At 35.8% G+C, this 13,871-nt stretch overlaps 2 protein-coding genes across 2 annotated transcripts; one reads left to right on the forward strand and one right to left on the reverse strand.

Annotated features, from left to right (window-relative positions):
* The first annotated feature begins 1,047 nt into the window (after window positions 1-1,047).
* Window positions 1,048-2,202, forward strand: LOC109814838 (protein RETICULATA-RELATED 3, chloroplastic). The gene has a single exon (XM_020379354.3). It carries the CDS (start codon window positions 1,247-1,249, stop codon window positions 2,171-2,173), a length of 927 nt encoding a protein of 308 aa, XP_020234943.1. The 5' UTR covers window positions 1,048-1,246; the 3' UTR covers window positions 2,174-2,202.
* Window positions 2,203-2,952: 750 nt separating this feature from the next.
* LOC109814829 (putative zinc transporter At3g08650) lies at window positions 2,953-13,640 on the reverse strand. Its single transcript, XM_020379344.3, has 5 exons — window positions 12,813-13,640; window positions 12,057-12,341; window positions 5,896-6,024; window positions 4,276-4,373; window positions 2,953-4,173 (listed from the first exon to the last, which is right to left on the reverse strand). The coding sequence occupies exons 1-5, from the start codon at window positions 13,254-13,256 to the stop codon at window positions 3,360-3,362; spliced, it is 1,770 nt and encodes a 589-aa protein (XP_020234933.1). The 5' UTR covers window positions 13,257-13,640; the 3' UTR covers window positions 2,953-3,359.
* Window positions 13,641-13,871: the final 231 nt, after the last annotated feature.

Raw genomic sequence — 13,871 nt, forward strand, 5'->3', positions numbered from 1 at the left:
ATCTTCTTTATATTTGTTGTGCCCAACTTGAGTTTAACAAAAAAATATTCACTTGAAATCAACTCGGTTTAAGCTTTTTAATAGCTTGGTTCAACTCCTTAATTCGATTCATGAGTCAATTTTTTTAATCTTATAAATTTTAAGATTTTAATTTATTAACAAATTTTAGATTAAATGAATATTTAGTTTTGTTTGAAAAGACAAATATAACTTATTCTATTAATTTAGTAAGATGGCTCCAAATAAATGTAATTATAAATATAAAAAAAATATTTCATCTTATATAAATAATAAAAAATTATATCTATATTCATGAAACTCTAAGTTATCCATATTTTTTTCATTATTATTGATATAATTAATTTTTAATTCTTTTTTAAATTTTAATAAATTAAAATTAAGTATTATATAAATTATGTATTTATATATTAAATTGATATGTACCAAACAAATTGAATTATATATAACTTAAGTTAATTGAATATGAATTTTTAGCTAAAATTCATTTAATTTAATTTATATATCAAATTTAACTAATTAATTATGGATTGAGTTTCGAATTAACTATTTTTAAGGTTGTTGGATTTACAGTGACCCTATCCCAAGGAAAGAAAAATAATATTTTTTCTATTTTTTATTCATAGTTATTTTGTCAGAATTTATCGTTTTTTTTTTCATTGTCATTTTACTAAAATTAATGACTTATTAATTTTTTTTTTTATTTTTACTCTTGATAATTAATGTATGTAAGTATGTTTACTGAATAATGTGCCTATTTATTTTTAATGTCTACTTATTTTTCCTCCAATTACCTATAAAAAATTAATGTTATATTTAAAAAGATAATATATTTTAACGAAATATTATAAAAAAAATAGATAATAAAATAAAAAAATAAGTAATAAATATTTTTAAAATTTAAAATATCAATTATTTTTTTAACCATGAATAAAAAACGGAGTACAAAAGTTGTTTGAGGTGGAGCACAGTCCGATATTTGTCATCCCACGTGGCAGCTGACAAAATTGAAACCCCAGACTCATACTCACTCTCTCATCTCAACTCTCAACTTCTTTCTCTATCAAATTAGGTGGCTTAGGGTTCCGATTTCTTTTGTTTCTTTCCGAACTCATAGATTCTTCCTCCCCCCCCCCCCCCCCACTCTTCACTTTCTTCGCGCACCACTTGTTTCCCCACCATCTATCTTCTCCTCTTCACTCTTCAAACGCTTCAATTCAACACTGCAATGGCAGCAGCACAAGCCATGGCTCACCTCCGATTCTCACCCCTCTCCTCCCACCGCCATTTCCATCCTCACCATCGCACCCCTTCTTTCCCCTCGCCACGTCACCCTCGCACCCAAAGGCTACGCCTTTCCCTCTCCGGTGGAGACTCCGGCGCCGGGGCCGGCCGAGGAAGCGGAGGCGGCGGAGGAGGCTTCGACTCCGGCTCCGACCCCGGCGGCGCGGCGTTCAGCGTGGTTGGCATGGTCGTGAACGGATGGAGATCTCGTGTGGCGGCGGACCCACAATTCCCATTCAAAGTCCTGATGGAGGAGTTGGTCGGCGTGAGCGCCGCCGTGGCTGGCGACATGGCGACGCGCCCCAACTTCGGCCTCAACGAACTGGACTTCGTGTTCTCAACGCTGGTGGTGGGTTCCATTCTCAACTTCATCCTCATGTATCTCTTGGCGCCCACCTTGTCCTCTTCTTCAACGCTGCCCTCGCTATTCGCCACGTGTCCCAGCAGCCACATGTTCGAACCGGGTCCGTACGGCGTCCTCGACCGGTTCGGGACTCTGCTGTACAAGGGCGGCCTGTTCGCGCTTGTTGGGCTGGGAGCTGGGCTTGTGGGGACCGTCATTTCGAATGGACTGGTCGCGGTCAGGAAGAGGGTGGACCCCACGTTCCAGAGCCCCAACAAGGCTCCACCCACGCTTCTCAACGCTCTCACTTGGGCCGCGCACATGGGTGTGAGTAGCAACCTCAGGTACCAGACGCTGAACGGAGTGGAGTTTGTTTTGGAGAAGCTTGTGCCTCCTTTCGTGTTTAAGTCCTCTGTGTTGCTGCTTAGACTGCTCAATAACGTCCTTGGAGGGATGACGTTTGTCATGTTGGCCAGGCTCACTGGCTCTCAGGCTGTCGCGGGTGCCCACCCCAAAAAGGATCAATGAGTATGAGTCAGAGGCTTTTTTTTTCCCCATGTTTTTTCTCTAGTTTAGTTGTTCTTAACTTTGGCTGCTGCATCAAAATCTGCCACTGCGAATCGTCTTAGCTTCAAACTTCAAACAACAATAACATGCAGGGTTTACATAAAGTAAAAATGGGGCTAAATAATTTTTAATTTAATTCTTTTCTTTTTTTTAACTTCAAGTACGCTAGTTAGACAATTTCATATGATGACATGATTATGAAGACTGAAAAGCACTTCACGAATATTCTCTAAGAAAAAATGTAAAGGTCTTTTCATCTGGGGTAGTAAATCGAAGTGACATAAAAAGAAAAAAGAAAAGAGAGAAAAAAGTAATAAGTATAATAAAAAATGAAGTGGAAATGAAAAAGGAAAACTGAATGTTTCCTTGCATAGCTACGGCTTTGAGGGCACGGACAACATTTTGCCTTGTTACTTCTACGTTTGACCAGGTGTTCCCGCCATGCAACTTTTATTTTAAAACTGTTTCCACCAAATTCTGAATCATTTGAAAAATTATTTTTATACGACAATGTCTCGTTATTTTTCTTTAAAATAATGACAGAGATCAAGAACACGAGGTAAAATATAATGAAATAAGTGATGTCATGAAAAATTAAAAATAAAAGGTAGCTTTGTGACTCGTAAAAAGTGTGGTAGGTGTGGGACGTTGTTAATTGTTACATGCACAGTAATATAGGCTGAAGGCTCTATTTGTAACAACCCAATTGTGGGAAATAGGCTCTATTTGTAACAACCCGATTGTGGAAAGGGAATCTCATCACTTCCATTCTTCACAGTTTTTAGTTTTACATGGCTCAAGTAGGCAATTTAGCCTGTGCATGGTTACATTCTATATTACATGTGAATGAAACTGTGACTGTATATCTGCCTCAAGTTCTAAATTTTCTTTTCAAGGGCTGCCCTAAAACAAACGAGACCAAAGGAGAAAGCCTGTTTACTAAAATAAAGAAGAACAGTTGTTTTGTCGGTATACATGACCCGTATTCAATCTCTAAGGAACTTCCGCTTGCAACCAATCCCTATTTACAATTTCTCCGAACTCTTCAAATTTGTGCAATATGTACAGGGAGAACAAGCTAGAGAAATATGTTCTACTGTTGTAAGCACATGATAATAGAGAATGAAGGAAATGCAGCACACTCGTTTTATCTAACAGCCTCTGGTGCAGAATTGCAGTAAGGTGTGTGCAAGCAAACTAATTTAGTGAATGTCAGGCACAAGGTAGCAAACCCAATTCCCATAATGAGGCCGCAGGTGCTCTTTTGCTTGTCCAAGCTAAGTGCTCTCTTAACTATATTTCCAAAACTTGGAATTATTCCACCACAAGCCAGAACCATAATGTGATCAAGACCACTGTAATCAATCCCAGCAAGAATAGAACCAATTGCTGATATCGGACCCATAAATCCAATTATGGCAGCTGTTGCAAGAGAACCATGCCAACTATCAGTGGCACCATAGATGCAGCTGGCAACGGCAGCACCTCGAGGGAGCCCGTGTAGAGATACTGGAAGAACCATGTGACGACCAAATCCATATGCTTTTGGTGCAGCTACTCCCAGTGCAAGTCCTTCAGCCAAAGCATGTAGAGCAACTGCACCACATGATATGACTGATTGAAGGGTTTGAACACTCACATGGAATCCTGTGAGTGCAGGCAAGTCGTTGACCGAGGTCTTCTTGCGACTTGCCACCTTCAATACACCTGAGCTAGAGACATGGATGAAAGCAGCACCCATTGCCAGGAGTAACACCACAGGAACAAATCCTAATTTTGAAGACAAAATAAGTTGAAACGGTCGCCAAGCACCAAGAACAAAGGCAATACCACATGCTATGCCCATGAGGAGAGCATGCTGAAAACGAAAAGCAAGAGCAAATGCAACAAGAATAACCCCACCAAGTAATGGGCCAAGGCCGAAAAGCAATGAAACAAAGAAGCCAGAAGCATCCTCAGAGCTGTAACATAACAATTGAGAGGAAAAAAATGAGACTGGTGAGGTAGAGCTGATGTGGAACACAGTTTTCGAGTCATTTTACAAAAACAATATACAAACTCACTTGTATTCACGGTTGAAATTCTGAAAAAGGGTGCTTAGAGCTTCCATAAATGCTACTGAAAGTGTTGCTGCCGATGCAACCTGTGAAGCAGACGCCTCCTGTATCAAAACGCACGACAAGCTGATATTATATATATCTGAAAACAAGACACTAAAAAAAGATCTACACACAGGAATGGCCAAAGAGGTGAAGTGCTACAAATCCATGGAAGAAATCAAGTGATCATAGAATGAAGACATTGTCATCCCCCTTCCAACATACTGTATTTGATTATAAGTCGATCATTACTAATTGGAAGAAAATGCTAATCCTTTAGTATGGTATAATCTGTTTACGATTATACACTAGCATATTGACATAGGAAAAGAGGCAAGGCTTTAGTTTAACAGTCAGATTGAAATAATTTGTTCTGCGTCTACTGGATGTATATTTTTTAATCATTGAAATCATTTATTGTTTTTTTTCTTTTTTGATTGTTGTTGATAACACATTCTGTTTTTTGCTTTAAATATAGTAAGTAATAAGCATTTTCTTTATGTAAAGAAAAAAAATTAACAAAACAATGCATAGTTCTCTTCTTGAATGAACAGAACTAAAGGAACTTCACTCTGTTAATTTAGAAGTTATTAATATCATTAATCATTTATCAACCCCAGTAGAGATGATGATAACCCCCTTGCCACCTGATGCTGAGGTGTGTGTGAGGAACATTATAAGGGGAAGTGTATCTGCCCACAGGTGCTGTAGGGGTAGGAAAGGTATATTCAAGCTAATGACCTGAAGCAGTGGAAAATAAGTGAGCAAGGGAATTTGCTACGGGTAACTGGGACTTGAGGCTGCTGGGCAGTGAGGAAGCAGACCCCTCAAAGAGTCTGAATTGTCTCAATCATTCTGTTTCTGTGAGTGAAAGCACGCTGGTTTCTGTAATTGGGAATTATCCCCACATTCTGTAATCAATTTTTAATGTTTCTATCAGTTGAGGCAATAAATCAATAATTAATGTTATAAATTGACCCACTTAGTACCGGGGCTTGAAAAATAATGACAGTAGCACTGCATTTAAGAATGCTACAACTAACGACTTCTCAGAAGCTGCTGTGCTGTAAGTGTTAACAAAGCAATTGGTAAACAATGTTCAAAATTTGTTTGTTGAACCAAGATTTAAGGAAAAAAAAAAAGGTTTTAATTTTTTAGGTTCTCCATTTTTTTTACAGCCACTAGCAAGCAACTTTGAATATTGCTATCCCCTGGGGAAATATGCTGAATCACCTTTCAAATGTGAGGAGCACAGTCTCAGAATAATTTTCCATAAAGTATAAACATTGTGGCTTTTGATCAACACAAATTGGCCTAAAATGACAAATCATTTCCAAATGGAGGCTTATTCTTCTCACAACCTAATAGTACCGCAACATTTTATTTTTAATTTGAAGCAACAAATCAAAGATACCATTTGTAAAAATATTAAAATAAAAAATTAAATTAAAGTAGTTATTGAAAATCAACTTTAATTCATTAAAGTGCCATGCAAGATGAAAGAAACAGAGGATCCAGTTTTGTGAGAAATTAACAGCATGTACTATGAGAAAATGTTTTCTTCAACCATACAGAAAACATTACCTTGAATGCATCAGGAAGCACTTCTGCAACAACCATCCAAATCATGCATCCAGCTGCAAACCCCGTACAGAAAGGCAGGAACTTACTAAATGCATCAGCACAAATAAATGAAGGAACGGCTACAATTGGCTGCATTAACAGTCTTAACATGAGATGGTAAGTGGCAAAGGTGAAAGAGTTCAAGTATATGTTTTAAAAAATTAATAGCAGAATTGTAAAGAATTATTTCCAACAGATTTAAGTTTCTTCTGCTGAATTCAACAAATAAAGCATACTACTAACAGTTTTATACAGTATACACTAGGCTAGTTTTAGTGCAGCATAGTATCCACTCATACCAAGTTACCAACAAGGAACTCTGAATAATCCCAATCCCAATTAGTCTAGGTCTACCTGTATTAAGTATGCAATTATTAAATGTTATAACAGAACAACGGACATATTGATAATTGTTAGCCAAGTAGCCTCGTATAACTTAAGAGGGGGGGATGAATTAAGTTATCTAATTTTTCTTCTCTTTTTAAGTTTTTCAAACTTCTTTCTTATAAATTCAATATCATAAACAATTTGAATGTAATGATGCAAAAACTTCACAATCAAAATTAAAAGTATAGGGAAAGAGAATTGCAAACTTGATTTTATACTGGTTCGGCCAACCTAGCCTACATCCAGTCCTCAAGTCACCCACTTGAGATTTTTTACTATGCTTGTAACCTTTACAAGACTCAAATTCTCCAACACTTAGGAATTCCCTTTCCTTGTGTTGAGAATCACAGACCACCAAGGAGAACAACACTTTCTCCTTTTACAGATCAATAGTTGAAATGAATGAAGTAGAACAACTCTCTTTGAAGAGTGAATTTTACACTTTGTTGATCTAGTAGAACTCTTTAGATAATATTTGCAAATGATTTTGGCCAAGTGAATGTAAAGATAATTTTTCACAATAGAGTTCGTAACCTTTTTCTGAAAAATTATTGGCTTTTATAGATGTTTGTTTCATTGGTCATGACTTTTCATGAAGAGTTGTGACTTTCTAAATTTTTTCAGAAAATTGCCTCTGGTAATCGATTACAAGATTTGGTAATCGATTACAACGGTTAAAGTTCAAAATGATTGAAACGTTGTAAAATTTAAATTCAAAATTTGAAGTTTATATCTTCTGGTAATCGATTACAGGGAATGGGTAATCGATTACCAGAGTTCGTTTCAAATTTGAACATATGAGTATCCATTCTCTGGTAATCGATTACATGTACTGGTAATCGATTACCAGATTGTTAAAACTGAGGATTTGAAAAACTTCTATTTTCAAAAACTTATTTAAAAAATTATATTTGGGTTTTCTTTGAAATTCTTTATTTTAAATGGCCAAGAACTTTATGCAATATTTTCTAAAGATTTCTTTTTACATATTAAGCTAGGTTGACAAGACTTATCTAAAACATTTTGAGATTTTTGTTTCTTGATCACCTTGCTTTAACTTGACCTCTTGTTTTCTTTAACTGCTTTGGCATCATCAAAATCCTTTACATACGTTCTTCCACATTCTCCCCCTTTTTGATGATGACAACATACTGTAAATGGAAAGAAATAAAAAAATAGTGTATATCGATCACTCCCCCTTAGTCTCCCCCTTAATAAATGATTGTTTGATGTTAATTTTATTATAAAAAATTTGATCAGAAATAGACAGTTGTAGTGACCATGTTAATTTGTTCAAATCAAAATATCCAATTTTGATCAGAAATAAATTATCCTTTTTCTTCTTTCCTTTCCTCTCCCCCTTTGGCAACATCAAAAGGAATTAGACAATATATAAAAATATAGAATGAGATAAACAAACACCATTCAGAACCAAAAGTCAAATATGTCCCTATATAAAATAGTCAGAGTCAAACAACCAGAATTACCCTAGAACATACTAATCAAAAGTTCAGAAATTAACTAAAAATAGTTCAAAACAGAAGGTAAACTAAGAGGACAACTATCAGAAACACAGGCAACTAGCTACTAAGAAGGGCGTCTAAGAGATTTTACTTCCTCCTCAAGACGAGTCATGCGAGTGTCAAGAGAATCAAAACGTTCACCAACATAGAACCGGAGATCTCTAATTTCATTGAGAACATCCGAGAGAAGTGCTGATGAAGAATCTTGAGGAGGTGGTGACGGAGTTCGATCGTCAGTGTCTACTGCTTGAAAATCCCGCTTCTTGACCCAGGTGTTGTCCAGTGTTTTCTTGTACCCAAAGGAAGCAATTACATTTGCTCCAATCTCAAAGACCCTCTTAACTGGAACCCAGGTTTCATCTACCAGAGGAACTTTAAAATGTTCCAAAATAGTAGTTACAAAATGTGGGTATGGAAGATAAGCATTAACCCGCAAGGCCTTCTTCATTCGACTCCTAATCAGATGAGCCCAGCTAAATTCCCGGCCAGTGATTAGAGCCCATATCAAAATTAAGTCCTCCTCTGAAGCCTGTGCAAGGTTAGTCGTGCGTGGAAGCAGTACCCGAACAATTATGTAATGCATGATTCTATAATCAAATTTCATTGAGCCAGCCAATAATCTTCCAGTCATGTCAGCATTATCTACACAAATCATACTTCGGGCATTGGGATGGGAATATTCTGGTTTCCATGTATCCGGAATGGTTCCCTCAAACAGAGTACCCTGATCTTTTAATTTTGATAAATCACAAAACAGAGACTGATTTATCACTATTGGAATTTTTTTAACTTCACTGTGAAGGACTCCATCCCGGATTTCCAAATTACTGTAAAAGGCCCTTACTAATTCTGGATAAACAGGGTTTTTCATAGCCATAAAATTCACTAACCCAGAATTCTTAAAAATCGTATAACACTCAAAAGATTCATCCTCAAAAAAATCAATACTAATATATTTGGGATCAACAATATTCCTCTCAGAAAATAACTGGTAGTACTTATCTCGTTGTTCGTCTGTGGAGAACAGAGCAAGAGCACGTCCAGTGTATGGAATGGGATTCGTCGGAGTAGGGGCGTCGTCGGAGGGAGGCTGTTGGCGGCGCCTGGCGGTGGTTGAACGTGACGAAGAGCCCTTATGACGTTTGGATGATTCCGCCATTTGAGTGATTGTTTTGTAAAATCGAATCGGTAGAATTGAAGAGAATAGAAAATGATGAAGAATGGAACAAACGGGACTTGATTTCGTTGAGATTTGAGGAAGTTTTGGTAATTTGTAGAGGTTGGGGCGCGGAGGCTATGGAGGTTATTTCGTGAGGAAGAAGACGAACTACACTCTTTTAAGTGCAGATGAGTAGTGTAATCGATTACATGAATACGGTAATCGATTACACCTTTTCAGATTCTGTGCATTTTGCCACTGGTAATCGATTACATTCCATGGTAATCGATTACACGTACCCAGATAAGTAAAGCACCCACTGGTAATCGATTACACTACCATGTAATCGATTACATGTGTCAGAATTAGCAAATACGCACTGGTAATCGATTACACAAACTTTGTAATCGATTACATTTATGCCAGATCAAACAAATACGCTCTGGTAATCGATTACTTGAATACGTAATCGATTACAATTCTTAAAATTTCCAAAAATTTGCTAGAAGAGTCAAAAAATAATGTGGGAAGAGTCTAGAATCCCCAATTCTTGTCTAATTGAAAAGAAGTTTTCTTTTGGTAAGGACTTTGTGAATATATCTGCTAATTGATTCTTTGTTTCAACAAATTTTAGAACACAATCTCCTTTTTAAACATGATCCCTAAGAAAATGATGTCTTATCTCAATATGCTTTGTTCTAGAATGAAGAACTGGATTTTTAGAGAGATTGATAGCACTAGTATTATCACACTTAATCGGAATATGATCTAATAATAAACCATAATCAGATAGTTGTTGTTTCATCCATAGTATTTGTACACAACAACTTCCAACAGCAATATATTCTGCTTCAGCAGTAGATAAAGCAACACTATTTTGCTTTTTACTATGCTATGATACTAAAGCTGATCCAATAAAATGGCATGTTCCACTAGTACTCTTTCTATCAGTTTTACACCCAGCAAAATCAGAATCGGAGTAACCTACTAGATTGAAAGGCATGTTTTTAGGATACCATAGACCTAGATTTTGGGTTCCTAACAGATATCTCATAATTCTTTTAACAGCACTCAAATGAGATTCTTTAGGGTTAGATTGGTATCTAGCACATAAGCAAACACTGAACATAATATCAGGTCTACTTGCAGATAAATATAAGAGAGATCCAATCATACCTCTATATTTCTTTACGTCTATGGATTTTCCCAATACTTAGGAATTCCCTTTCCTTGTGTTGAGAATCACAGACCACCAAGGAGAACAACACTTTCTCGTTTTACAGATCAATAGTTGAAATGAATGAAGTAGAACAACTATCTTTGAAGAGTGAATTTTACACTTTGTTGATCTAGTAGAACTCTTTAGATAATATTTGCAAATGATTTTGGCCAAGTGAATGTAAAGATAATTTTTCACAATAGAGTTCGTAACCTTTTTCTGAAAAATTATTGGCTTTTATAGATGTTTGTTTCATAAGTCATGACTTTTCATGAAGAGTTGTGACTTTCTAAATTTTTTCAGAAAATTGTCTCTGGTAATCGATTACAAGACTTGGTAATCGATTACAACGGTTAAAGTTCAAAATGATTGAAACGTTGTAAAATTTAAATTCAAAATTTGAAGTTTATATCTTCTGGTAATCGATTACAGGGAATGGGTAATCGATTACCAGAGTTCGTTTCAAATCTGAACATATGAGTATCCATTCTCTGGTAGATTGTTAAAACTGAGGATTTGAAAAACTTCTATTTTCAAAAACTTATTTAAAAAATTATATTTGGGTTTTCTTTGAAATTCTTTATTTTAAATGGCCAAGAATTTTATGCAATATTTTCTAAAGATTTCTTTTTACATATTAAGCTAGGTTGACAAGACTTATCTAAAACATTTTGAGATTTTTGTTTCTTGATCACCTTGCTTTAACTTGACCTCTTGTTTTCTTTAACTTCTTTGGCATCATCAAAATCCTTTACATACGTTCTTCCACAATAATACTAATGAACTAAACTAAAACTACAGATGGCCTAAGGCATAAAGTCACTTGCCATGCTCCTTGGCTGCAAGGCACAAGCAATTTTACAAGAGATGCAATTCCATTTCAGACAATAACATTTGATAAATTCAAGCTATCCCTAGCAAATCTTTGACATCAGTGATATAACACAAGAACATATTAGTATTTTTAGATAAAGCTAACCAACATCAAAGCGCTCAACTACAAGTTTAGTGTTATATATCAAAATACAAAAGGAATGATTTACTAGAAAGTAAATAAACTATAGATCGAAATGGCCAAACTCTTAAGATATTAAACCTCGAATCAGACTAAAGCCTACCCAAATACTGTTCATACGATAACCAAGCCCCACCCAAACATACTCTTATGCATAGTTATCACAATTTTACGATTTGATACAATTTGACAACCTACTAATTCATATCTTAATGTGAATCTAAGATGATTTTATATCTTAAGATACATGAATGAATTTATGTAATTTCGTATCATCGATACGAATTTTACAATTCAACGATTCATTACCTTTTTTGCTTTTTACCTTTCTTTCACCAATTCTCATGAAAAATGGAAAAGTCATATAAGATTAAATTGTTAACTGAAAAGGAAATGAAGGAACACTTCTAGCCTATTCTATTTAAGTATGCCATAAGTCAATTTGTCACTCATTCATTCAATTTGGCCTAAAGTGCTTTTATATGTCTTGGGCGGGTGTGTATATATGTGTGTAATTTTATTGATCATGAATCTTACCATTTACAATACAATTCGATACATGATTCAGAAAATAGGCTTTCCAAGACACAAATTGTATCCCCATTCAACTAGCATGCTCTTATGCACAATATTAACATGCTATATCTCAATTACAAATGACAAACTTACAGACTTTTCACAACAGGCTGATGGGACAAACTATTTACTATTAATTCTAGAATAGAAACACTTCAAAGTTCATTTCAATGCTATGACCGGGTTAATAATATTTTCTCCTTCACAATCTAATGACAATTTAACTTTCAAATAAATATTTACCTGGGGTAAAGATGTAATAATGCTCCATAACATAGAATTCTGTGGAGAGACACCCCTCGATGCCAGCATCATGCTCACAGCCAATCCCTCTGGAATGTTGTGTACCGCAATAGCCAAAGTTACCAGTAGGCCTTGAGAGAATCCCTTTGAGCCAGCAAAAGAGACCCCAACCCCAGATCCCTCCCCAAAAGAATGGAGAGTCATTATTCCAATTACAAGAACAACTTTGGTTGCATCAGCACCCTTTATATCCAACATGCTTACTTCCCCATATTGCTCAAGAAACTGAAACCAAACAGGTTATCTAAGAGTATGACAAAAACAAGACCATGATAAACCTACTTCAAATTTGAAAACTGCATAATATAATAACAAGAAATTATCATTTTATAGAAATTGTTAAAATCCTTCTAGTGCAAGGATCACTTACAATTTCTAATGATGGCTTCTGATCAGATTTGAAATTCCAAAAATTAAGAAAATTTTACAGGGGGCCTATCTTATTCTAAGAAAACAGTACAGGATGCACAAGCGTAGAATATAATCCATACAATACAATCAAAGAGTTTATTTAACTATTTGATTATCTTTTAGCAGTGGTACATTTGAAGCCAACTCGTCCTACACTTAAAAGTATATGGCATAAACTAGTGAGAAAGAAAGGTAATGAAAATCAAAATGGTTTACAAATTCATCATGAGAAAGGATGAAGAAAAAGACAAATGTAGAAGCAGAAGTGAAGAGAGATAGTGGTACCTTCTTACATAACCAAATAAAGACGCCACCAGCAAGAATCCCAACGACAACCCAATTTCCAGCGCCATAATCCTGACCTTCCTGTATGAGATCAAAGCTTGCAGCCAACATGACACCAGCTGCCATCCCATTGCACAACCCTGCCCATTGCGGATCAAGCTCCACAAAGAAGAAGGGCACAGCACCTAAACCAGTTGCAGCTGCCATTGCAAATGTAAACAATGCAACTGTGGAAACCGAAACTCTACTGCTTCCACCCTTTCTGCTATTATTCGTTTCCTCAAACTTGAAGGAACTCTCCTCCCCAGTGCCATCAATGACATTTTTATGTGGAGAAGCTCTGAGTTTCTGCTCAAATTCTGCGCTGGAACTACCCAAGGAAAGAAGCACTAGCAGTAACAAGAAGAATGGAACACACAAGTTGGGCTTAAGATTAGGGGCCATGTTGTGTTACAAAATCCCTGTCAACCATCCAGAGGCCCCAAATCGAATTTTGCAGAAGTTACAACTCCATAACATAGAATTGAGGCCGAAATCAACATAGAGAGAGAATGATGCACATATTCACAACTATTGGATAAAAATCATGGGAATGGGTAATTAATAATTATTCAATTCAAATGATATCCCCCAAACAAACTTGACATCATAGCAAATCATCGTCATGAAAAAAACAAAAAAGTGATCTGCAAAATTAGGATTAAAATGTAGAGGTGTGTAATTGGTGATTGCTGGTTGGAGAATGGAGAATGATGACAAAACAAAAGAAAAGGGACAAGACTTAATTCAAAACCCTAGTGCCATTAAATGGAATATGAACCAGAATATAATATATATGGAAAGAAAAATGAATATCTTTTTTTTTTCTCATTACAATATAATTCATTAATTTTTAATTAATATAAACATATGTCATCTTTACAACTTACAACACGTGACAATTTACATTAGCCAATTGCACTAATTTCTTTGTTGCTAATACGTTTTCTTTACTTTTCTTTTCTTTTCCGTTACAAACGTGGCGGGCAGATAAATTAAAAACAAAACCTGCTTTGCGTA

Source organism: Cajanus cajan, chromosome 3 (genome assembly GCF_000230855.2).
Source record: "Cajanus cajan strain Asha chromosome 3, NIPB_CcT2T_4, whole genome shotgun sequence".
Taxonomy (NCBI): Eukaryota; Viridiplantae; Streptophyta; class Magnoliopsida; order Fabales; family Fabaceae; genus Cajanus; species Cajanus cajan.